This window comes from Haliotis cracherodii, unplaced genomic scaffold (assembly GCF_022045235.1).
Source record: "Haliotis cracherodii isolate W230 unplaced genomic scaffold, xgHalCrac1.p SCAF_1, whole genome shotgun sequence".
In the NCBI taxonomy this organism is placed as follows: domain Eukaryota; kingdom Metazoa; phylum Mollusca; class Gastropoda; order Lepetellida; family Haliotidae; genus Haliotis; species Haliotis cracherodii.
The window spans coordinates 55,178,382-55,204,450 of NW_027266264.1; the positions used below are offsets into that span (position 1 = coordinate 55,178,382).

General features: G+C 40.8%; 1 protein-coding gene across 7 annotated transcripts in view; it reads right to left on the reverse strand.

Moving 5' to 3' along the window:
- LOC139479553 (dmX-like protein 2) overlaps positions 1-26,069 on the reverse strand; it is a 110,326-nt gene that overhangs the window by 30,351 nt on the left and 53,906 nt on the right. For 4 of the 7 annotated variants that reach the window (XM_071262405.1, XM_071262419.1, XM_071262393.1 and 1 more), the window contains exons 15-35: positions 25,824-25,956; positions 25,231-25,389; positions 24,162-24,393; positions 21,893-22,035; positions 21,031-21,406; positions 19,779-19,919; positions 19,147-19,490; positions 17,273-18,578; positions 16,809-16,847; positions 16,210-16,364; positions 14,826-14,945; positions 13,724-13,821; positions 13,054-13,219; positions 11,036-12,263; positions 9,922-10,534; positions 9,132-9,244; positions 8,588-8,830; positions 8,083-8,240; positions 7,567-7,685; positions 5,543-5,673; positions 3,622-3,651 (exon numbers count right to left, since the gene is read on the reverse strand). In XM_071262405.1, the coding sequence (XP_071118506.1) occupies positions 3,622-3,651; positions 5,543-5,673; positions 7,567-7,685; positions 8,083-8,240; positions 8,588-8,830; positions 9,132-9,244; positions 9,922-10,534; positions 11,036-12,263; positions 13,054-13,219; positions 13,724-13,821; positions 14,826-14,945; positions 16,210-16,364; positions 16,809-16,847; positions 17,273-18,578; positions 19,147-19,490; positions 19,779-19,919; positions 21,031-21,406; positions 21,893-22,035; positions 24,162-24,393; positions 25,231-25,389; positions 25,824-25,956 (6,047 nt within the window). The remainder of the gene's footprint in view (positions 1-3,621; positions 3,652-5,542; positions 5,674-7,566; positions 7,686-8,082; positions 8,241-8,587; positions 8,831-9,131; positions 9,245-9,921; positions 10,535-11,035; positions 12,264-13,053; positions 13,220-13,723; positions 13,822-14,825; positions 14,946-16,209; positions 16,365-16,808; positions 16,848-17,272; positions 18,579-19,146; positions 19,491-19,778; positions 19,920-21,030; positions 21,407-21,892; positions 22,036-24,161; positions 24,394-25,230; positions 25,390-25,823; positions 25,957-26,069) is intronic. The other 3 variants (XM_071262434.1, XM_071262427.1, XM_071262398.1) reach the window with 1 other exon arrangement.

Consider the following 26,069-nt stretch of genomic DNA (forward strand, 5'->3'; position numbering starts at 1 on the left):
GTCAGATTAGCATGACTATGTACTTGGTTAAACTGTCCTGAAACCTGAGGGGCTATGCCATGTTTACCCTTTTAACTCTCTTTGTTCATAACATGGAACAATGGAACATATCTCTGAAGTTCTTACAAATAACTCTGTTAGACCTTGTGGTCTTGTTCCAGATCAACAATCAGGACAGTGCTCGGGAAAGTTTTCTTAAATAACTACAATGGGGTTAAATGGGGTTTAACATCACGTCCAAGATTATTGCACTTACATAGCAACGTGCACGTACAGGTGTGTGTTTGTGTGGCTGCTTGTACTAGTCCGGACTGATGCCGATTTATAGTTCTAGCTCACTGAGATACCATGCCACAGTTTAACATGAAAAGCCAACTCAGACACAGTACACTAACTCCGAGCCGACCAGTCCTTGTTTTAGCCCCTAAATGCCGAGCACAAGACAGGGTAACAACAAGTACCATCTTTTAACTTCTTTAAATTGGTATGGCATGGCCAGGGATCGAACCCCGGACGTTCTGCTCTCCGGGCGGACGCTCTACCACTTGACCACGTAAGCTGTCACATTTAAATAAACCAGCAGAATTATGGAATGTGTCTTGAAAAGTTCATTTAATTTTTTGTTTGACAATATGGCTTGCATCCAAGGAACCATGGTCAGGGTTTTACTTCAAGCAAAATACTGCTTTCTAAACATATAAAAATTCAGAATCAATGCATTTTTTTACACTGCGAGTCCTTTAGGAAGCAAAAAAGTAGCTCTGTTTAAATCATTAAAAGAAATTTAAAATTAACTATCGAAACATACATATAGTTTGCTGGACATGTTCGATTTGATTCATAGACTCACTTAGTTTGAACAGTAAAGTCTAAAAGGTAGAATCAGACTTCACAAATACTTTACATTTTGATCACTGGTACAGTGATCAGCCAGGGACCCCAAACGTCAGGATTCACAAACGAAAAGGTCAGGTAAATCCCTGTATGTATGTGCATGAATGAAAGTCAATGAGTTGACCCTATGGTATTAGTTCCACACAGACAGACAAGGATGGAGTTCCACTATGTACTTTCTTCATGATAGAGCAATATGAAGAAGCATTCAGAGGATCAGACTTTCTACATTGGCCATTCAAACAACGGATGTTATTCCATACCAGGAACACGATCAAGACAGCAGGCAAATATTAGTATGGATAGAGGAAAAGAAGGAAGGGATAAAGTTTGTTATGATCATGATGGTAGTAGCAGTTTCAGTGTAAAACTGTGTGTCCCTAGCTGTTCATCATTTTGTTAGAATCATTCTTTGGGCAAATTAATACTGCTTGTCATAAGAATTCCAATTATGGTGGAATTATGGTGTTGTATGAGTATAAGACTGTCCTATTTAATCAAACAATAATCTGAAGTGCATGTTCATAGTAATATTATAATATTGTACAATAAACTAAATATTCAGAGACCTGCAACCTTTCACCAAAAATATAAGTTACAAAAACCCATTCCTTCAAAGTGATATGAAATTCAAATCCATTAGTTCTGTTGTGCAAAAGCACCTTCTGAAGGTCAAATACAAGCATAAGGTCACATCTTCATGAATACAACCAACAAAATTTTATTTAGTATTTTCTAAGAAAACAATTTAATTTTCAACATGATACACATCCTTTTGATGTTAAGAATAAATCTGCCAGAATAAATATTTCAAAAAGTGAGAGAAATATTTTTACTCTTTTTTGAGAACAGTGCTGTTATATCAAACTGGGGACTTACACCATTACGAAGGAAAAGCTTGCATTTGACGTATCTAGTCCCGCTATACGTGTTGTACATTTCTCTGTTTTTCACCATCCTCGAGTATCCAGGGCATGATGTCTCCATTCCATTACAATAAATACCCTGGGCCAATTCGCCACTAAAACTTTGTTTCGGGAAGTGATGCCACTATCTCAATCTGTCTTATCACCACAGAGTTTCTCCCACTCTTGAGTGCAATTTAATCATATGGCTATTTTCAGCATCATATAATTTGAATCAAGATCATAATGAAGCAATTGAAGCCAATAGGTCCAGGATATTTATCATAATAGAATGGAGATATCATACACAGGATACTCGAGAATGGGTAAAAACCAAATACAAGAAAATGTTACCATCCAAACAATGCAAATTGAGGATAAATATTTACCCATCACCACAAATGTTGAATACAATTTGTCAACCTTGTGTAAGATATGTAGTGTAGTTCATAACGAACTCAAAACATAAACAGAGAATTATACAACAAAAGGTGACAACAATGATGCCAGATTCCCTCTTCCTTACCACTCTGTGTCCACACATCAGAAGCTGAATACAGCACGGTAACGAAAAGCACAGTGGTATTACAACTAGTCCTACAATGCTTACTTGGTCAGAATCACAGCTCCTATAGAGAAGGCCAATAAATTGTCAACCTTTGCCATATACGTAAGTGGCATGTAGAAGACGTGGTGGTACCATTGACAACAAGATTCACATGGATTTAAACTTCTTTGTCCTTTCTATGTTATGAAAGCTAAAAGGCAACAATCCTGTCCTTCTATTCCTTGGATAATGAATCACTAATATTGGGATTTCTTAATTAAAAAAAAAAAATGTTTTCTTTCAGCTGATTTAATGAACAGTACTTTTTAAATGTAAGGGCTGGGTATGTCCCTCGACCATTCCTTCGGTGCCATTGTGACCATTACAAAAGCATACAGATTGGACAAGAAAGGGCTGGAAGTCTGACAGAATACTCTCCATTAATTCTTGACCCTTCAAGAGAAGAGAACGATATATTTGAAAACTGCTTGCTCCTAGCATTTCACCATTTCACCTGATAGCCAGAAGTAGCATGGAAACATATTCAGAATACAGAAGTTGGAATCCACACAACTTGTGTCTCGACCCAAAGAAACCTCTCATGACAGCAGTACCAAGGTCTGGGATCCAAACAGATTATAAAGAAGGTTGGTATTATTCTTGTATTTTGTTGCTGTATTACTGAATGTGTGCATGAATTATCCACCTATGAGAAGAACCATGGTGGACAAAGGTGCCGATTGTTTCGTATCCTAATCGTCAACATACCCTTGGAAGTAAGTCAGCAATACATATTTATGGTTAATAACAAGCATGATATCCCCTGGGTGACTACTCAAATCCTCCGCTGATAAGCATTGTTAGTGTTTCCATCTTCAAACCACCAAAATACTGCAGCTGACAATCCTTCCTTTCAGTTCTAAGAAATCAGGTTCAGGAACCATAGATATTACATGATGTCTTCCAGGAACCATGTCAATTTACCTCCTAAACATTTTCTATAATATGTTCCAGCAAACCTACTTGTGGATTAATTGTACATGTTCATGCAAATTTCAATAATTTATATTTTCATGTCATTAACCCTAAGAACACAAAGCTCAGGAAACAATCTGAGGAAATTTAAACACTTTCTTTGATTCATTGGAAAGTGGTGTGTAATTCTACCTGCCAAGCAAGAGCTTATGGCCAAGCTACCAACACTCCAGGCAGTGAAAACAGAGAACAGCAAGGTGACCCAGACAACAGACAGAATATACAACGTAAACTATTTACCAACATAATAATGGTTTTGGCAAGAACAATCTATCAAGGAAAAAGTAAACAAACATAGTAACATCTATAAAACATCACAAAGCACTTCTAAACTCACACAGAAAAACAATAAGTTACAGTGAAACCCAGTTAGCATGGTTAGTATTGACACAGTTAGTCTTAAAACCCTGCCTCCTGGACAATTACTCTCTGTCAACCTCCTCACAATGATAGCCCATTAGCAGAGCTCTATACATCATCACTGCCACCAACCATAGGCCCTGCAAGGTGTTGAACTCGCAACCAATTGACCACTATGATTAAAAACAAGCAATTATTGTTTTGATGTTGTATACACTTCCCCAAAAGTTGAAACAACCTTTCCAAGATTTTTTGAATGCACGCTTGTGGCAGTGATGATACCGGGAGGGTAAGGAAGATGTCACGTGCAGGGAAGGGGCTTAAAGTTCTGTATACAAAGGGACATTACTCCATGTCCATGACTTGTAAAAAGTTCAGGACTTCAGGAAGTTGTTAATCAGAATGACTTCACTAGGAATGGTTCAGATTAACAGGGTTTCACTGTTGATAAAGATTACAAGTATATTATTGTTGATAAAGCTTACAGAAATATTACTGTCAATAAAGCTTTCAGGTATATTACTGTCAATAAAGCTTACAGGAATATTACTGTCAATAAAGCTTACAGGTTTAATAATCTCAATAAAGCTTACAGCTATATTATTGTCAATAAAGCTTACAGCTATATAATTGTTAACGTAGCTTACTGCTATATTACTGTCAGTAAAGCTTACAGGAATATTACTGTCAATAAAGCTTACAGGTTTAATAATCTCAATAAAGCTTACAGCTATATTACTGTCAATAAAGCTTACAGCTACATAATTGTTAACGTAGCTTAATTACTGCTATATTACTGTCAATAAAGCTTACAGGAATATTACTGTCAAAAAAGCTTACAGGAATATTACTGTTAATAAAGATTACAGGTACAATACTGTCAATAAAGCTTACAGGTGTATTACTGTCAGTAAAGCTTACAGGTACAATACTGTCAATAAAGCTTACAGCTATATTACTGTCAATAAAGCTTACAGGAATATTACTTTCAATAAAGCTTACAGCTATATTACTGTCGATAAAGCTTACAGCTATATTACTGTCAATAAAGCTTACTGGAATATTACTTTCAATAAAGCTTACAGCTATATTACTGTCGATAAAGCTTACAGCTATATTACTGTCAATAAAGCTTACAGGTGTATTACTGTCAATAAAGCTTACAGGTGTATTACTGTCAATAAAGCTTACAGGAATATTACTGTCAATAAAGCTTACAGGTGTATTACTGTCAATAAAGCTTACAGGAATATTACTGTCAATAAAGCTTACAGGAATATTACTGTCAATAAAGCTTACAGGAATATTACTGTCGATAAAGCTTACAGGTGTATTACTGTCAATAAAGCTTACAGGAATATTACTGTCAATAAAGCTTACAAGAATATTACTGTCAATAAAGCTTACAGGAATATTACTTTCAATAAAGCTTACAGCTATATTACTGTCGATAAAGCTTGCAGGTGTATTACTGTCAATAAAGCTTACAGGTGCATTACTGTTGATAAAGCTCACAGGTACATTACTGTCAATAAAGCTTACTGCTATATTACTGCCGACAAAGCTTACAAGTATATCATCGCGATAAAGCTTACAGGTAATCATTGTAAGTCCTGTTTATTCCCTAAAATCCCTTTCTTCTTTAACACTGAACATTCCAAAGAGTGATCTGGTGAGACTTGGAGTGTTTTCCCATGTGTCACTCATGTATAGGCATGGTGAGTGTACATCATAAATGCACGAATGAATAATGTCATTCAATGATGGTTGTGTAGCTGCTGTTAGATGCGGTGGGACTCACCTGGGAGCTCGATCCCTATCTGTGGCAAGAAGAGCTGTAGGTTGTGGAGCACCAGGTGAATTGTAGCGTACCGGATCAGACACCACGTGTAGGAGTTGGGGTCACTGTGTTGCTGCACGGTCGTCAGGTTCCTGCAGAGTAGAAGGAATGATTTGGCTTAGTGATGTTGCCAATAGAATTTCACATACATACATGTCAGTCATGCGAGAGGAAATCCTAAAATGAGGCAAGTCATCGACTTAAGCCTCTTAAGTGAAATGTGTTAGCATGGGAATAGTTATTCTTTCAGCAAACAAAGGATCTGGGGCGAAACTGTGATAATAACCCATAGAACTCTGTTAGCTAGGGGATACAACTCAAACAGAGACAGGGGTCTGTGACACACAGTGTATTTGGTCTGTCACTCCCAACTTACTGAACTAAAGGATCCTTGTCACTCACACCATACTGAACCAAAGGATCCTTGTCACTCACACCATACTGAACTAAAACATCCCTGTCACTCACACCATACTGAACTAAAGGATCCTTGTCACTCACACCATACTGAACTAATAGATCCCTGTCACTCACACCATACTGAACCAAAGGATCCTTGTCACTCACACCATACTGAACTAATAGATCCCTGTCACTCACACCATACTAAACTAAAGGATCCTTGTCACTCACACCATACTGAACCAAAGGATCCTTGTCACTCACACCATACTAAACTAAAACATCCCTGTCACTCACACCATACTGAACCAAAGGATCCTTGTCACTCACACCATACTGAACTAAAACATCCCTGTCACTCACACCATACTAAACTAAAGGATCCTTGTCACTCACACCATACTGAACTAATAGATCCCTGTCACTCACACCATACTAAACTAAAGGATCCTTGTCACTCACACCATACTGAACCAAAGGATCCTTGTCACTCACACCATACTAAACTAAAACATCCCTGTCACTCACACCATACTGAACCAAAGGATCCTTGTCACTCACACCATACTGAACTAATAGATCCCTGTCACTCACACCATACTGAACTAAAGGATCCTTGTCACTCACACCATACTGAACCAAAGGATCCTTGTCACTCACACCATACTAAACTAAAACATCCCTGTCACTCACACCATACTGAACCAAAGGATCCTTGTCACTCACACCATACTGAACTAAACATCCCTGTCACTCACACCATACTGAACTAATAGATCCCTGTCACTCACACCATACTGAACTAATAGATCCCTGTCACTCACACCATACCAAACTAAAGGATCCTTGTCACTCACACCATACTGAACTAATAGATCCCTGTCACTCACACCATACTGAACTAAGGGATCCTTGTCACTCACACCATACTGAACTAATAGATCCCTGTCACTCACACCATACTGAACTAAGGGATCCTTGTCACTCACACCATACTGAACTAAGGGATCCGTGTCACTCACACCATACTGAACTAATAGATCCCTGTCACTCACACCATACTGAACTAAGGGATCCTTGTCACTCACAACATACTGAACGAAAACATGCCCAACACTCACAATATACTGAACTAAAGGATCCCTGTCACTATAATATAATGAACTAAAATATCCCCGCACTCATACCATACTGCACTAAAGGATCTGTCACTACACCATGCTGAACTAAAAGGTGCCCAAAACTCACAATGTACTGCACTAAAGGATCCCTGTCACTCACATCATAGTCAACTAAAAGATCCTTGACACTCACACCACATTGAACTGAAAGATCCTTGACACTCACATCATACTGAACTAAAGGATCCCCATCACTTACACCATACTGAACTAAAGAATCTGTCACTCACACCATACTGAGCTAAAGGATTCTGTCACTCACACCATAATGAACTAAAGGATATGTCACTCTCACCATACTGAACTAAAAGATCCCGATCAATCACACCATACTGAACTAAAACATCCCGATCAATCACACCATACTGAACTAAATCCCTCTGCAGCAGCATTATGACTCACAGTGTATTTGGCCTGTCCAATTCATCTTCATCCTCTGTGTCACACTGTTCTGACACATCGGACAACATGGAATCTTCAGAGTCATAGCTGATGATGGACTCGGAGCTTGGGACAAACGGCTGGAAATATTGATTTGCAATTTTAACAAGAAACAATCACCAAAATATCAATAATGATTATCAGTAAGAAACTTAGTTAGCAATGCAAGCATATGTTTTTACATTATACAAATCGTCAAGAATTGTGTTTAACTCCAATCTCTAGCACTGAATATAAATAATTATCAAAAACTTAGCTGATTACCATGCACTCTTTAACATGTTTATAGTAAAGATACAAAGTTAAATATATTACAAATTCCGCCAACAAGACAATGCAATTCTGATCCCCTAAGACAAACTCAATACAACAACTCAGTTGGATAGCAACTTCAGGCAAAACAAACTGATATGCACCATCCTGGCAATAATCTTGCACAAAGTAAAATGAAGGCAATATTTGCTGATCTGCAGCTACCTTGGTCATGAAGTAGGTGATCATGCTGAGCTCTGGAGGCAGGAACCTCTCCTGGAATGTTTCCCTCACATCTGAGGGTTTAGTAAAGCCAGGGGATGGGCCTATCAGCTTCATGTTGAGACGATGACGCTGTTTCGCATTATCATCAGCGGAAGAATCTGCAGCCAGTTTCAGTGAATAAGCCTAAGGCAACTTTGCTTAAAAATTTCAGGTGCAAAAATATTCTATGCTATTATCAGTCTAAAAATCACCATTGTGTTCTATCTGCTTGAGATTAATATGACACAAACTGTAATCTGTTGAAACAAATGCGCTATTTTCTCAAATTTGTTGTCATAAAGTGGTTTCTCCTTACTTTACCTGATCATCAATGCTTTAATGACAATACCATAAATATAACACTTTTTTATTTAAGTTCTTATTTCAATCTAAATCACAGACCTATGATGTATGGGTTTTTTTTAAAACTGTAACGAAGCAAGGAAACCATAATTCTGTGACTCACGGTTTGGAGGATTATTGCTGGATCTCATAACAGTCTTCACTCCCCCACCAAACAGAGCAGACCAGGTCTGCTGGTCAAACACATGGGCGGCCAGGCGGTACAGCATGAGTGGGTCGTACGTTGCCAAGCCATTGATCAACATGCTCACATACACAGATAACAAGGACTCGCACAGAAGGATGTTCAGTTTCGGGGCATCCTCATCTTTTTCTCGAGCTAGCAACACTCGGAGAGATGTCACTCCTGTGAAAGGGTATGAAAGTTTACTACAGAATTAGTTGTCTCCATTACAAGTCTACTAATATCTTACAGTCTGTCATCTTTTAAGGAGAAAAGCCTGGGCCAGCAAATTTGATCCAAGTCTATCAACAGCTACCTTCTCTGTCTGCCAAATCAAATATCACAATTTATACCACTATAGCAGTTGACCTTAATTACACAGAGATAATATGTTTCATACATATGACTAATTACAACAGCAAGATCGCAACTGATCTGTGGAGCATAGTCCCTCGGTACACCTTGGTTTTTCAAAAGGTCTCACCTGGCCACTTTGCTGGTTGAGAGTTGATAACTGCATCCCCTGACCCGCATCCTCGATGACGCTGTCTTCGCACCCCAGCCATCAAGTAGCTGGCTTGGCACACAAAGTTTGGACTGCAAAGGAGGAACAGATGTATTTTCAGTCATCACAAAAGGAAGAAATTCTTTCACTTTGTCCTAAACCAGTGGGTGTGTTGGGTAAGTATAGTTTCAAGATGATTCAATGACAATCTGGTGGTTACAATGTTTGGAATTGCTGATCGTGTGTCCTCACACCCTGACCGTATGGATCACTGCTCTGCCTATCAACCACTGGTTTGATTTTTGACATTTCACTGACCACAGCTTGAATAATCCTGACTTGCATAAAACTACAAGCACAGAACTGGACCATGATACCTATTAATGCTTTTGCTTTGAATTTGTTCTAATGAACTTAACAGCATGCATTTCTTAATTACGAGCATGTATATCCTTATCACAATTAGTCAAAATTGTGGTCACTGGTGAGTTAGTGAATTTGGTCAAATTCTACTTTGAACAGTATTTCAGTATGAGACCAAAGCAATTAGACTGATCAAACAGGTCTCAGACATTAATCACTTTGGTGAAACCCACAAGCACAAGCCTAGAAACATAATCTGGGATTCGACCCCACGATCATAGGTTTCTGGCATGTCCATGGACACAACTCTGAATAGTGAATTGCTCCACCTGAGACAACTGTGCCACCCATGCTCCAACAATGATCACTACTCCAGCAGCTAATGAACATGTTATCCATAACCTACCCAGTAAAACCTTCCAGTCCAACATCTTCATCATTGAGGGACACCACAAAACTGTCACTATCACAGAGACACTGGTAAATACACGAGGACAACGCGACCGCAAGATTTCTCAACAAGAACACATTTCCAACATCAGTCGCCAGATTGGGTGGGATGGGGATTTCAATGATGGTGTGTAGGATGTCCTGGGACAAGCACTGCAGGTAATGGATAGGATCAGCCACCACAGTCTTTGAGCTGGCGATACTGGCTGAGAGAAGGGGCAGCGTGGAGGGGAAGGGGAGGGGGGACAGGAGCTGCTGCTGGGGCTTCTCCTGCTGGAGCTCCTGCAGCAGCAGCAACAGCTCCATCCTCACAGAGGCCAGGCCCCCACCCCCAGAGCCCTGCAGGACACAGTAACTTAGAAGAGTCCTCAGAAGCTGTTGGTTGTTTTTCAACCACTGTTTTCTTCGTGCCATTCTTTCCATCTTGGCTTCCAGATCTAGTTTGTCAGCGAGGATGACTTCATGTAGCGATGCTTTGCTTGCAGATGTGTCAGACTTCACTGACAATGATCGACCAAACTTGGGAACATCCAGAAACTCATCAGAATCTCTACTAGCATCCAAGTTGGCTTTAAAAAACGAAAAAAGGTTTAAGCATATTTTACAATTCTAGATTCAATTTTTACATATTAATGTTCTTTTTACCATAAAATTGGAAATTACAATACCTGATATCAATCTGAAACAAGAACTGAGCTCATGCTTTGAATATTTTTCAGTTCTACTTATACCATTGCTAGTTATGTAGTCTGTGCCAAAACATTTGAATCTGTAAGTCCAAACTTGGATCTTAGCATTATATTGGACTTTTAGCAGAAGTTTCTAGACCAAAAAGACTGCTCAGGTATGTATTGGAGGAGACCCCAATGTTACACAGATGGTAAGATGACCACAGGTATGTTGCTGATAAAGCAAAGATCATAATTGGAGTGATTCTTGGATTTGAACCAATGTTCAGCAGATCTAAGCATGGCTAAGGGATGCGACTCTGAAAAGAGATTTGCATAGATCTATACTGCTTGACAACCTGTTGCCCTGAAAGAAAAATCTCTCCCTTAAGAATATCTTACTTTCTGGAAGTTCTTCTTCCTGTTGACCATAGTTACAGAGGACTCTGAGGACCTCAGCTTCTTTCTCCAGCCATATATAGAGTTGGTAGCGCAGTTGGCCACCATCAACCTCAAACCCAGTTGCCAAAGTTCCAAGTTCCTCCATCAACACTTTGAGACAAGCAATGAACTTGTACTGCTGCGCCATGATGTCAAGCTTCTGAGGAGTGGACTCTGCTGGCACGGAACTGTCATTAGTCTCACTCTTTGTCACATTCTCACTCTTACTGAACACTGACTTAGGCTCAATGTACTCCTCTTCTTCCTCTTCTTCTTCTGATGCATGTCCTATCATAGCCAGTTCACGGTCTAAATCGTCATCAAATCGAACACCAAATGATGGAGTTCCCCAGTCCATGTCTGCCTTACCATTCCCAACACTGAAAGTCACAGGTGTTCCCCAGTCCATATTGTCAGCAGTATCGGACTTGCCATTTGTCAACGGCCCATTCATATCTTTGTTCATATTTTTCAGGTTACCAGAGACGGGTGTGCTCCAATCATTCATACCAGTGTTGGATTCATCCAGCTCAGACAAAGTCCCCGTACTGATACAGCTCACATTAGATGGGTTCCTGTGCTTGTCTAAGGAGTACATCTTCTTGCCCTCCTCAGCATCCTCCACCATTGGGGGAAGCCGAGACAAAACCTCCAAGGCCATCAGAGGGCAGCCATTCTTGAAGTGAGCATGGGCCGTTGAGAAGAACAGCCTCCTCTCTGTTGGTGTGACTCGGTCAATGGTTGTGATGCTGTTGTCCTGCACAGCTACACTCTCGGCCCGAGTGAAACCCGTCATCACTGTTTTACGTCGGCCTAATGAGGCACATGCCAATCTCTGTCTCAGAAGTAAAGGATGAGTCCTGAGATAGTTATAGAAGTTAAACACATTTGGAGTAACTGAGGATGAGTCCAAATCGAATTGTTCATGATCCATTTGTGGCCGTCCTATATTGACTTCCATCAGAGTCTGAAGGGCTCCTTTGTAGTCCTTCAGCATCCATAGTGACATGCTCCTGAGGAAAGGATCCGGGTGAGCTTTGAGGCTGTCACAGCTCATGCCCTGCTCATCACAGCCTAGGATGTTCTCATATATGATCTTCTTGGCACTGTCCGGCATCATGTCCTCTCCATCATACAGATGGCTTATGACAAGAGCCAGTTGGATGTCATGGAGCTTCTCCAGGCAGACCTGAAACACAAAACAATATTGAAGGTTTGAATGTTTGTTGCTCAGCAATATTACAGCAACATGACGTTGGCCTGCAAATAGCACTGTCTGGACCAGGGATAGACATTATCACATGTCTTTGGGGTACGATGCCTTGCAAAGTTACATGAGTCACCTAGGAGGACAATCTGATCCAGTTAATAGCCTCTAACCACACTCATAGATTGCTTGAGAACTATTCTAACACAGAATCCGAGATCAGGCATAGAAAGGAACAATTAATTCTCAGGCAATGGCTTATTTAAGAATTGGCGGCAAGAGTTAAACATAGACTCTTCTTATTTCACTTCCTTTCATCAGCCAATCACATAATTTGATTTGCCTTGAATCAGTGAGAATTTGTTTTTGTTTTGTTGGTTGGTTGGTTTAACACCGCACTCGTAACTATTCCAACTGTATGATGGTGGTCTGTAAATAAATTGATTCTGGGCCAGACAATCCAGACATTGGCATAATGAGCATCGATCTACGCAATTGGGATGCGATGTCATGCATCTGCCAAGTCAGTGAGCCTGACCACCTGATCCGGTTAGTCGCCTCTTACAACAAGCACAGTTGCCTATTACAGCAAGCATGGGTTGCTGAAAACATATTCTAACACGGATCTTCATGGGTCAGAATCAGTGAGATTGTTTTAAAAAAGGCAAAACATTATTTTGTGAGAAAACAATTTGCTGAGGACCTCATGCCTGAGAACCAAGATTAGTAATCTTGTTGTCAAACCACACTGCAACCTGAGTGATTGGTTCACCTCAATAGCATCTTTGAGTGATCCGGCCAGCAGGAAGAAGGCTGCTGCCTCCTGGAACATCTGGCGACCCAAGAGAGCAAAGGCGTTCTTCAATGCTGCCTTCCTCCATCTGTCCTGTGTGAAGTCGTTCTTGAAGAACATCTGCATCTTCTTGTCACTCACAGATCTGAGACAAACACAATACACAAACATTTATTTTAGGGTTTGAGATTCTGTTTTGAGTGTGCGAATGTTAGTTCTGTCACAGTCAGCACTATTCCAGCTATAGGGCGGCATTATAATCATAATGATAAACTGAGTCTGGAGAAGCCGACTGATGGTTGATAACATGAGGATGTTCCACTCTGTCAAGGTACAGTGAGTGAGTAAGTGAGTGTGTGTGGTTTTAGCAATATTTCAGAAATTTCATGGCGGGGGACACCCGAAATGGGCTTCACACTTTGTAACCATGTCGGGAATTGAACCCGGATCTTCAGTGTGACGAGCACTAACCAGTAGGCTACCTGACCCCCCCTCTGTCAAGGTACAACATGACATACAATCAACAAGGTGATGCATTATAATTACATCCCCATGTAAGCTATTATGACAAGCATGAGGTACTGGGGACCTATTCTTCCCTCGAATCCCCTTTGGAAAGTACAATGATGTTTAACTTCTGTTACTCTACCTGTACAGTCCCCACAGGACATTCTTCTTCTTCATTGCCAGGAAGAACAGGGCTGCATCAAGAGGGTTCTTCTTTGCCTGGAAGGCAGCTTTAGCAACCTGGAGGCAACAATCACAATTAGCTACTTCGTGAAGTTCATGAATTTAGGACATTCACACACATACATTCACATGAAACTAACAAAGCATGGATCAGTCAACCAGTCTACTACCAATAATAAATTCCTACATTCCCAAGTCATTAATTCATAAAACATTACTAAAACATGAATGAGGGACATGAGTTGGCTCCTGTGAGGTATCACAGAGGTCACAGATCAAATCACTCTCTAAGGCATGGTTCAACTTTGAGCCAGCATATTAAAGGCATTTTCAAGGCTAAAAGTAAAACCCACAAGTCCTTGCAAACAGATTACCATATTTACCGCAATAAGCGCCCAGAGCTCTCTCAAAATTAGAAATAAGGGGCTCTTATTAGAATATCATTTTGGTGAAAAATAAGTTCAAAGATCGTAAATTTCATTATTTATGCTGACAGCCTCAAATGTTTATATACGACAGATATATTTTTCCGGAATTTAATTGCCCATAATTAAGGGTGCATATTAAACAAGAGTGCGTATTACACATGAATAAGTAAGTCATGTGTAGATTGATCAATCGGAAGGGGTGCTAATTGGGATTGTTCACTAGCCAATAAATTAGCAAACATCGCCGTGGGGGCTTATTAGAGCGGGGCGCTTATTACGTTGAATACGGTATAAGGAAATGTCTACTTTATTTCATGCTCAGAAAGATTCCATTTGAATATCCAAATACATAAAAAAAACATTTAAGTCCACTCAAGAGTTTCATATTGTTTAGCAATCCAGTAAAAGACTCATTTTTTATAATTGATTTCATCAGGCATTGCTAGAGAGAATAATATTGATAAAATATTTATAAAACAGCAGAGTCATAAATGGCTGCAAAATTCAAGGCCTTACAAAGCATTTATCAAATCATGGTAGATTGAAAATGCCGGGATTAAGACCTTTTAAATGCCAGTCTGCCAAATTTGAGCCTTTTTAAGGGGTGTATTAACCTATTGTGTCATAGATTACCTTCTCAATACACTTCTTGAGCTGGCTGATGTTGGTGATCCACCACCCAGCTCCATACTGTTTCAGCTCCTCCCACGTAGGCTCCCCCTTCTGCATGCTGGGGATGAAGGACAGCAGCTCCTGGAATTATACACACATCAGTAAACAAAGGACAGCAGCTCCTGGAATTATACACACAACAGTTAACAAGGGACAGCAGCTCCTGGAATTATACACACATAAGTTAACAAGGGACAGCAGTGCCAGGAATTACACACATCAGTAAACAAGGGACAGCAGCTCCTGGAATTATACACACATCAGTTAACAAGGGACAGCAGCTCCTGGAATTATACACACATCAGTAAACAAGGGACAGCAGCTCCTGGAATTATACACACATCAGTTAACAAGGGATAGCAGCATATGGGATTATACACACATCAGTTAACAAGGGACAGCAGCTCCTGGAATTATACACACATCAGTTAACAAGGGATAGCAGCTCCTGGAATTATACACACATCAGTTAACAAGGGACAGCAGCTCATGGAATTATACACACATCAGTTAACAAGGGACAGCAGCTCCTGGAATTATACACACATCAGTTAACAAGGGACAGCAGCTCATGGAATTATACACACATCAGTTAACAAGGGACAGCAGCTCATGGAATTATACACACATCAGTTAACAAGGGACAGCAGCTCATGGAATTATACACACATAAGTTAACAAGGGACAGCAGCTCATGGAATTATACACACATCAGTTAATAAGGGACAGCAGCATATGGAGTTATACACACATCAGTTAACAAGGGATAGCAGCTCCTGGAATTATACACACATCAGTTAACAAGGGACAGCAGTGCCAGGAATTACACACATCAGTTAACAAGGGACAGCAGCTCCTGGAACTATACACACATCAGTTAACAAGGGATAGCAGCTCCTGGAATTATACACACATCAGTTAACAAGGGACAGCAGCTCCTGGAATCATACACACATCAGTTAACAAGGGACAGCAGCTCCTGGAATTACACACATCAGTTAACAAGGGACAGCAGTGCCAGGAATTACACACATCAGTTAACAAGGGAAAGCAGCTCATGGAATTATACAATCAATTATCACTTAAACCTTTCTCTGTCACTTGACCTGTCATTGAAGCCTTGCCATGTTGATTCCCTGCTTTAACATGCAAAGCCAATGAAGAAACTCTCAGTAAACAAGATTCATTTCACTGCTTTATTCATGGTGTTCATGGTACACAGAATCTGCTAGCTGATCTGAAAGCAGAGGTGGCTCCAGGATTTTATATTATGCCTAAAGATGTGTTATATGTTGGCATGAAAGGTGTTTGACACAAACAGTAACAAAGCTGCCAATCCTCCTACCTCAGTAGCTTCTGAATGGAATGCCCAGACCAGCTGGAAGGACTTGAGTCCCTGTCTCTGCAGGGCCAGCTTCTGGAGAGGTGGCAGCGTACCCAGGAGGTAGTTGTGGTGCCGCATAGCCAGCAGGAACCGTACACCACAGTCATCCATGGACTCTGTCACAACAGTCAATAAACCTTACCATCAGTAAGTCATGTTCCTCTGATTGCACAGTACACTGGAAATAATCATGACTAGAACAGAAAACACAGTGACTGATGGGCTACGATCCTCGCCATCAATGTATGATGACACCAGTCTGTGACAAAACCTTTCAAGCCCTTGGCATCATTTTTTGTACAGTTTTGTTGGAGTTTATAAGCTGAGTTTACTAGATAAAACAGCATTTAACTGCACTCAGGCTTGGGTCTCGTGGCCGAAGTCTGTGATACGCAATTAGCACAGTCACAGAGTCTGACCACAGATCCTCTTTACATGGCTCTTACAAGCACAGAATTCTAGGGACCAATTCTTCATTGAAAATCAACAATGATAAAGTACATGTTAACTGTGCATTCTTGATATATCAATCTGACACAAAATTCAACACAGAAGATTACCTGTGGCATGACTGATGTCTGCTTGGCCTTCTCCCATGCCTACAATGACAAAGCACACATGAAACATGATCTAAATCATGACTAATATGCTCTCAATAGTAATCTAGGTAACACAAACACATCAGGTGGCATATATACTGCCGCCACGACACATACATTACTTTGTTCATAATAAGATGCATATCACAAAACACAGTTAAATAATGCCGCTCAAACAGAAGAAAATACAAGCATCAATTTCTGATATTAAATGTCACAATACTTTAAGTGAATGGGTATTATTTTACACCATGTTTAGCAAAATTGCAGCCAATATCACATAAAAAAACATATATATGACTGGAACGCTTATTGGACTTTTGGATACAGTCAAAATGTGCTTTAGTACCACTTCATAGACCATTATTAATGACTCAACACTTTAGGTAAACTGACGATCAACTTTCAGGAAGTTCTTAACTTACCTGTCTTTGGCTGATCGTGTGAGAAGTTTTCTGAGATGTCCACCTTTGTACTGGCCACTGTGTCTGCCAGAGCCATGAGGTACATCTGATCCAGACTGGACAGTCCAGGGAGGCGGATATGGAGGAGATGGGCCCCGAGGACCTTGCCCTGCTTCGGCCCGAAGTAGTGGGGGTTCATTGCAGTGTGGCTGGAGGAGTGCATCCTGGTTCGCTTGGTACCAGAGCTGTCTGCAGACGTAGACAAGAGTGCTTCATCTAGAGAGTCATCGTTCATCACATCCCGGCTGAACAGCTCTGTGTAGTCTTCAGGATGAGGGTTGGTGTTTGGAGCCGTTGCTGCTCCTGCTTTTGAGATTTCAACATTGACTCCAGTGTTATCCTCATCTGCAGCTAGTAAAGCATATATAGGTAGCGGTGGGATGGAGCTGATCTCGTTCACATCAACAGTTATCTCTTCTTCCAAGCGTAACTCACTTTCCTTATTGCTGGCCGACACAGACACACTTCGTGGACGTATTGATCTTACAGACACAAGCCCTTCCTCATTATCGAGGTCATCGACGTACACGGCCTGCATAGTTTCACTTCCTGCCATACACCTGGCCAGGTGAGCTAAGATAGCCTTCACCCTTTTGATTTTTCCAAAGTTCAACAACTCTATCAACTGTTTTGGATGATATTGGGGTAAAACAGGGTTGGCTTGCCTTGCTGCCTCAAACAGACCAAAGTCATGTATTACACTTAGGCTGGTAATGCTGTCACTCCTTGAAAGACTGTTCTTTGAAGCTGCAGAACCTTGCTCTGATTTCTTCCACATTTCTTTCCTTTTGAAGCTGTTGTGAGATAGACTAGAATTAAAATGCTTAAAACTAGGCATGGAGTAAGATGGCTTGAAACTAGTCGAGGGTTTCTTTCCAAAGTTTGAAGAGCTTGCTACACATGACCGATTCACCTCATTTAGTGTTCGTTTGTCAATGTTGACATCGTCACCAGAAAGACTTTGGTTGTCAGCACCTGAAGCCCCTCGCCATTGAGAATACACATGCATCTCATTGTCCATTCCTAACACAAGGATGCCAGCACGAACCCACGATAAATGCATTGGCAAGGGAGGTAATCCATCTGCTGTAGTGAGCTCCAACGCTCGTAATCTCATCCAGCGAATTTCTTCTTGGTAGTTGTCAACGACAAGTGACTTTGACTTTTGCATCATAGGTCGAGATCGCGCAGTCAAGGTACTGCTTGTTGATTTCAACTGTTTCCCAGTGAAAGCCTTCAAAGATTCTTGTGAGATTTCATTGGATACCTGGATAAAACAAAGACATTTGTACCATTGACAGATATGAATTTGTAAAAAGTATAGAAGTTTCTGCTAATCTATTTCGGAACTTTGTTTGTGACCCTAGATAAAGATAGCTGACTATGGTAGGTACCCAGTACCCAAACTACTATCAATGATGTCTGTAAATGTAGATTGAGTTTGGCCCGAAAGCTATTAGTGAAAGTTCAATACTCTGCTGCCATATGACATTGACAATTAGAGGCATTAATGAGTTGAAGAGTGCCAGTACACAACTTTCAGCCCATGCACCAGTTTAAACCATGCACAAAGCCACCCCTAATGTCTCCAAGGACAGTAACATAACTGCAAAAGAAATGTGATCTCATAGAACTCAAAAACATTGCATCTTTACACAAACATACAATTCTCAGACTAGCTGACACAACTGCCAAAAGATCCTGACACAACTGCCAAAAGATCCTGACACAGTTGCAAAAAGATCCTGACACAAGGTAAAAAAAATTAGAAATAACAGCAAGACCTGAGATCCTTGCACAACTAAGAAGGTTGCTGCCAGGGTGCATCTCCATACCTGTGAGTACATCAACACCTTGGATCCAACTCCCACGGTGAGGATGTGTGAGCCGTCCTCAGCTGACACCCAGTCCAGCTGCACCAGGCACTTCTGCATGAGAAGCCCCAGCTTGTTGCCCTGTTCCGCTATGGATTTCCTCACTGTGTGAATGGTGCTCAGGCTTGGCACCGACTTTGTGCGGGGAATGTTTGCAAATGATGAGGAAGGGGAGAGGCCTCCCACTGGTTTGGAGGCTGACCCATCGGGGTTAAAGATCTGGGCCAGATCAATCTCAGCTTTTGGGTCGGGGATTTTGATGTTTTTAAGTTCAATGGTGTCCTCCAGAACCCATTCAGATCCACCTGTAGGAACAGACATATTTCTCAGGATTTTTATACTAGCACACTGTGGAAAAGCATTTATGTTTCTTTATATATTTAAAATGTTCATATAGCATTCATTGATTATTGTTTCAGTTAAAATAACAAATATGAAGAGTGCTTATTTCAATAAGTATTGTCTTATGGTATAATCATTATACAAAGACAGGGATAAAAATCTGAATTATTTCTTTCAGCTTTGGTATTGAAGGAGTACATTTTGTCAGAACATCACAGAGATATGATAAGACATGCTGCATGTTTGCCTACCTGTTGATTCGCACTCATATATTGCAACATAAAGGTTGACAAACTTGTCGTGTGGGTTTTCCGACATTGCTCGGATTGCACCATGTCTGTAGGCAACAGCGATTCTCCCACTGTAGGCACAGCACACAGTAATAGGCTTGCCTGAATAACAAGAAATCACTCAACATTTCAATATGCATCACGGACATGTGTTCTGTGAAATTACAAGAAAAAATTTCATGAAAAACTTCCCGGTAAGGCTACATTGGGGTCATGTCACCTATTTTGCATGTAATACACACAGGTTATCCTAGCGTGGGGTCAGGTCAACTATTTTGCATGTAGTACACACAGGTTATCCTAGCGTGGGGTCAGGTCAACTATTTTGCATGTAATACACACAGGTTATCCTAGCGTGGGGTCAGGTCAACTATTTTGCATGTAATACACACAGGTTATCCTAGCGTGGGCTCAGGTCAACTATTTTGCATGTAATACACACAGGTTATCCTAGCGTGGGGTCAGGTCAACTATTTTGCATGTAATACACACAGGTTATCCTAGCGTGGGGTCAGGTCAACTATTTTGCATGTAATACACACAGGTTATCCTAGCGTGGGGTCAGGTCAACTATTTTGCATGTAATACACACAGGTTATCCTAGCGTGGGGTCAGGTCACCTATTTTGCATGTAATACACACAGGTTATCCTAGCGTGGGGGCAGGTCAACTATTTTGCATGTAATACACACAGGTTATTCTAGCGTGGGGTCAGGTGACCTATTTTGCAGGTAATAATCTCAGGTAAGACTAGCATGGGGTCATGTGACCTATCCTACCCCCAACACTCACAGTTAAGACAAGGACAAAAATGAGGAGACAAAAATGGTGCAATCAAGTGCAGACATTTGTTTGCATGTCACCTAACCTGGTGAATATTGTGTCAAGTGAATATGCAAGCCAGATAATGTGTGGTATCAATAGTCTATGAATCAAGTGCAGCAATAAAATTCTCCTTCTCCTTATTGCACTGAACACTAAAATTCAAGGCGTCTTTCAATAACCAATTTCAAAAATTGTAAACAATACAATCCAATACATAGCATGCTAAACCAAAACCCTACCACCCAACAGCCCGCACTGACTTTTCACATAGCAACTACAAACAGACCCTGGCACCAAAGAAACCCACATTTCCTTGTTGTTTTGTAAAAGTGGAATCTTTTCAGTATCCCTATCTATCAGCAGGTGCTCAGTATATTTCAGCCCCTACCTGGTATAGTTATTGCACTGTCACTGTGGCACGTGTTCATCATCTCCCACTCTGACCATGTGTAATCCGTGTCGTAAGGTTGTGAACACACGCGTGTCATGACTGCAGGTCGTCTTGGCCTCGCCTCCTCCTCCAGGCTGTACTCGTAGCTGGTGATGCTCAAGAAGCTCTCCTTGTGCTGCGTCGGAGACGCACTCTGGCTGGCCTCCGTCACATCACACTTCCAGAACCGCACATCACCATCAGAACACGCCGTCACCAGCAGGTACGGAGCAAAGCATGCTGGGTAGATGGAGGCCGAGCTAAGATGGCCAGCAGCAACATTCACACAAAGAACCTGCACATCTTCCGGGAGCATCAGCATTTGATTGCAAACCTGAAGGAAAAGATGTTACTCAACATCATAGTTCATGAATCATAAATAGTTATTCATTCAATTAATTTTTGCTAGGAGTACCTATTTGATCTCATAGTCAAGAGCAAGTTGTTCAAAGGTCATAATTCACGTACATTTTTTGATTATTCAAAATGAAATCCAAATTCTCGTAGAGGAGAATCTTAAGGACATGCTCTGAGTACTTCAGTAATATTAATGGTGTCTGGAGAGAAGAACTTGGGAGTGATAGCTATATTCTTCATTTAAAGGTCATGTTGTGGGGATCACTTCTAATTGAAAATGAAAACTACACATGTAAAGGTATTTAGCAGTTTAAAAAAAGAAGATATTCTAAGGGAGACGGACCAATATGCAAATGGATTAACCCCTGTGACTTATGGTCAGTCAAGGATAAAACATATCAAATTATGATAAATTTTCTCCAGCAGAATGTGTACAGGCCGAGTGCAAGTTTTCTGTCCTTACCTTGGTGGTTGTGATGGACATGGTCATGACTGATGCCTGTCTTATGAGGTCTGGCTCATCAAAGGAGGCTCCTCGGAATGGGGAATTCACATCAAACTCATGGCGTACGTAATCACCTACAGGATTAGCATTGCACCGGTTGCCTGGAAAAAGGAAATAGAGGCACTTTCAAACAGTAGGTCAAACCTTTTTCCCAAAATAACTCACATTATTATTATCATACAACTCAGCGTTAGAGAGTTGCCAAACAGCGTAATAATTAAAGACTTGTAAAAATTTGCCATTTCTTAGGGGTTTTGCTATATATTGTCACCATAAGGACTAGTGGACTAAAACTGTTCTGCAGAAACTGGTCAGTCCTAACTGTTGATCATGTCCGGTCAAAATTTAAGAATGCCCGAACAATACTTTTTAAAATGTCCAGACAGAAAAATTTAAATGTCCGGTAAGCAATATTTTAAACCGGACATTTGAGATTCCCAATCGGACATGTCCGGCGCATATGACGGTTTCCGGACCCCTGGCTGTAACTGACAGAAACGTGGGTGCAATAGTAGACATGCTCTAGTTTTATGTAAGAACAATTGATGAGTTTTCTAAATAGAAGGAAGCCATATACTGTAACTTGGAGTGTTTCGAAACATGACCCTTTGATGTATGTGATGCATGCTAATCTGTTGGAAACCTGTGAGAGAGTGAGGTGGGTCTTTTGCTCTTAAAACAAAATTCCAGACATAGTCATGGTTGGAGACACACAGAATAGACCAACACTCTTTTTCTAAAACAGTAAGGCATTTGCTAATCACACCGAAGATCTGGGTTCAATGCACGTCCATGGGTACAATGTGTGAAGCCCATTTTTCGCTCTCCCCTGCCGTGATATTGATTGAATATTCTAATGTTAGCATAAAACCATACTCACTCACTCGGTCATTTAACAAAAGGATTAGTTATTCTGGTAAATGTGCAACTTCTCTTAAACGGCAATACAGACAATGAATTGTTGAAGTGGTAAAAATGTTCATATCAAATACAAGACCAAATATAACATAACATAATAGAATCATAATGATTAAGTCTTGGTCCGCCAGAGATATCGAACCTATGTTAGACCATGATCTTGCAGACCGTGCACCACCACAAAACCATGAAAGAAGATATTTATTGAGAAGTACTTCCTTCGCAAACATGCACGTTTAGCAATTCAAATACTGCATGCTGCAGTTCCCATATTATGGACAGCATGTGTGGCAACATATTTCACATGTCTGACAAACAAATACTTAGAGAGTGCATTGTAAAATTTAATAACACCAACAAGGCTTGACTTTGGCAGTACTCTACCACAAACTGTGAAGTCATGTCTACCATGTCACACGTCTTAGACTTCCAATATGTAGAACTGGAACACCTACTCTTGCACAAAACATTCCAAAAGCTGCTTCATTGTCTCTAGGGATGTCAGTTTGTCTAATGCTGACAAGATTTCAGCCGACATGATTATATTGTGTCGCATTGAAATGCTTCAAGTATTATGGTGAAATCTATGGTTATAAAGCACACATATATATATATGCAGACTAAAACCTATCTTCATTGACACCTGTATTTGTCCTTTCAACCTACTGAAAATTTAAGGCTTAACCAATGCCACATCACTAGCCATTGTGTCATAGTAGAATGGGGGCACACAATTTCGAATATTTACAGCTATCCCATCTGGATTTGAGACCTCTAAATTGAAATCCATGGACCCGAGACCGACGTTACAGTGAGGGATGACTGTATAGATACTGTTGTCCTGTTCCTGTATTCTACCACCTACTGTTTCTCCTTTAGTTGTACATAAACATGTTTAAAATGTGCAAACAATAAGCGGAAAGGGTGTTCTAAATTGTTTAACTAATTCAAAATCCAATTGACTTTTGTACGTAAAATATGTTTAAACTAAAACATAAACGTGTTCTGCGGCTGCTTATATACCAAGAGTAAGGATACAAATATACAAATGGTTTTAATCTGAATATACACACAAAATAGTGACCATCTTCAATTTAAGACAGAACAAAAGTGTCATCTTCTCACAGACAATCTGATATGTCAGCCACCATGACCGTGGGTTTAATGGTGATCTGCACTGCCACCACAACTTCAATCCAGTATTCTTATTTCATGACAGTCCACATGTAAAAATTAAATCAGCTGTAAGCAGATAAGGAAGGGCTTGGACACAGACTGAAAGCAAGGACAGATAACTCTAAAGTCTTACCCTCCGATTGACTGTTGAGCTGGGACGAGATGGTGATCTTCCACATGTGGAGCATGGAGCCTCCACTCACGTTGCGCTCCAGCACCACCAGGTAGAAGTTCTCCTCGAAGGAGCTCATGTTCCTCAGGTCCACGATGGCCTCCATGTTAGGGCCCCCTAAATCACCGGACGAGAAGCGTCCCGTCACAAGCTGTTCTTGGAACACGTGCAGGAGCTGGATGTTCTGCCAATCCTGTTAACATCAAGGGTTTTGGTTAGAGAAAGTCCTTTTATCAGTATTTCAGTTGTTTGACATTGAGCAACACAGTCAAGTGTCCATCTTACAAATCCTATTGTGACAAACCTGAAAGTGTGTGAGTTGGGCTGAACACTGCTTTGACAGATCTCAGTAATAATCATTGCAGGTCCCCATTGAGGAGAAAGCCTGAAATGATGCAGGTCTTAGACATTTACCACTTCAGTGAAACCCATGAGCACAAGAATGGTGCTGACAAACCAAACACTATTGTGGGATCTGGGATTCAAACCCCGAATCAAAAGATTCTGACATGACTGAGGGATGCAACTCTGCACATCAAAATTGTACCTCCTCAGAAGTGTCACCCTTGCCCCCCTTAGTTTAGAGCTTGTACAATAGTTACATCACAATTATGAAAGACACTGAGTTAACAAGTTGCACCAATCTAACAAGATCTTACAAAGAATAGCCTTCGCCAAGCTTGGCATTACAGATTATCATTTGGTGATGTAATGTTGCCGTTAGCAAAATTCCAGCCATGCGGGGTCTGTAAATAATCTAATCTGACACACAATCAGGTCGCACATTGTGACCACACAACCCTCATTAGTCATCTCTTACGACAAGCATGGAGTGCCAGAGAGCTCCCTGCATACAGCCCCATCAGTGAATAAGTATGATTTTACACAGCTTTTAGCAATATTCCAGCAATATCACTGCGGGGACGCCAGAAATGGTCTTCAGCATGATGACCGAATGCTTTAACCAGGAGGCCAGTCCGACCATCCTGCAGTCCAATGACTGTGAACGTCCAGACAATGATATCATCACCTGCTGGGCATCGTTGATCCCCTGCAGCTCCATGATACATCCAGGTCTGGCCGATGACTGCTGACTGACGATGTTGAATACTTCACTAGCAGCTCGCACTGGGGAACCTGTGTCACCATGGTAACTAGAACTTGTTGTGCTGGAGAAGCTGAGGGCTTGCTGCAAAACAAAGCGTTCCTTGTGGTTAATATCAAGATTATTTATGCACTTAGGTCTGTTTGCATTTAAAAACATGAATATTCTAACCATATCATTACTCCATTTGAAGGCTTTTCAATAGCTTAGAATGAAATCATTACACAAAATGCAGTGCCTCACATTGCTGACCAATAATACCAAACAAAACAACCTTCATTTCTGAACATATGGGTCCGCTGATATGACATAGGACCTGTTTCATGATGCAGATACAGGGCCTCATATGCTCAGTTATCAAGGGATGTACAGTTTTCAAAATGGGTCAGTAGGTTTAATATTCTTGAAACAGATACATACAAAGTATCACTTGACCAGTGACAACTGAAATCAATCTGGACCTCTGTGTCTGTTTTGAGTCATTGTTTACATGAACTTCTTATAATACAAAGACCTACATCTTTCCTCTGTACTGAAGCATCCATGAGGAGAGTTCTGGCATCTATCACAGCTTGATAAAGTCTCAGACAGTTTCCATCTGATGCCACAAACAGTGCACTGGGGGAGTTACTGTAGGACCCCAGGGAGGTACTGCAACAAACACGAGTGGACTCAGTCACAGGCATCAGTAAATGGCACTCAGTCACAGGCATACCAATACAAGGCATCCAGTGTTCACTCAGGTATACCAATACAAGGCATCC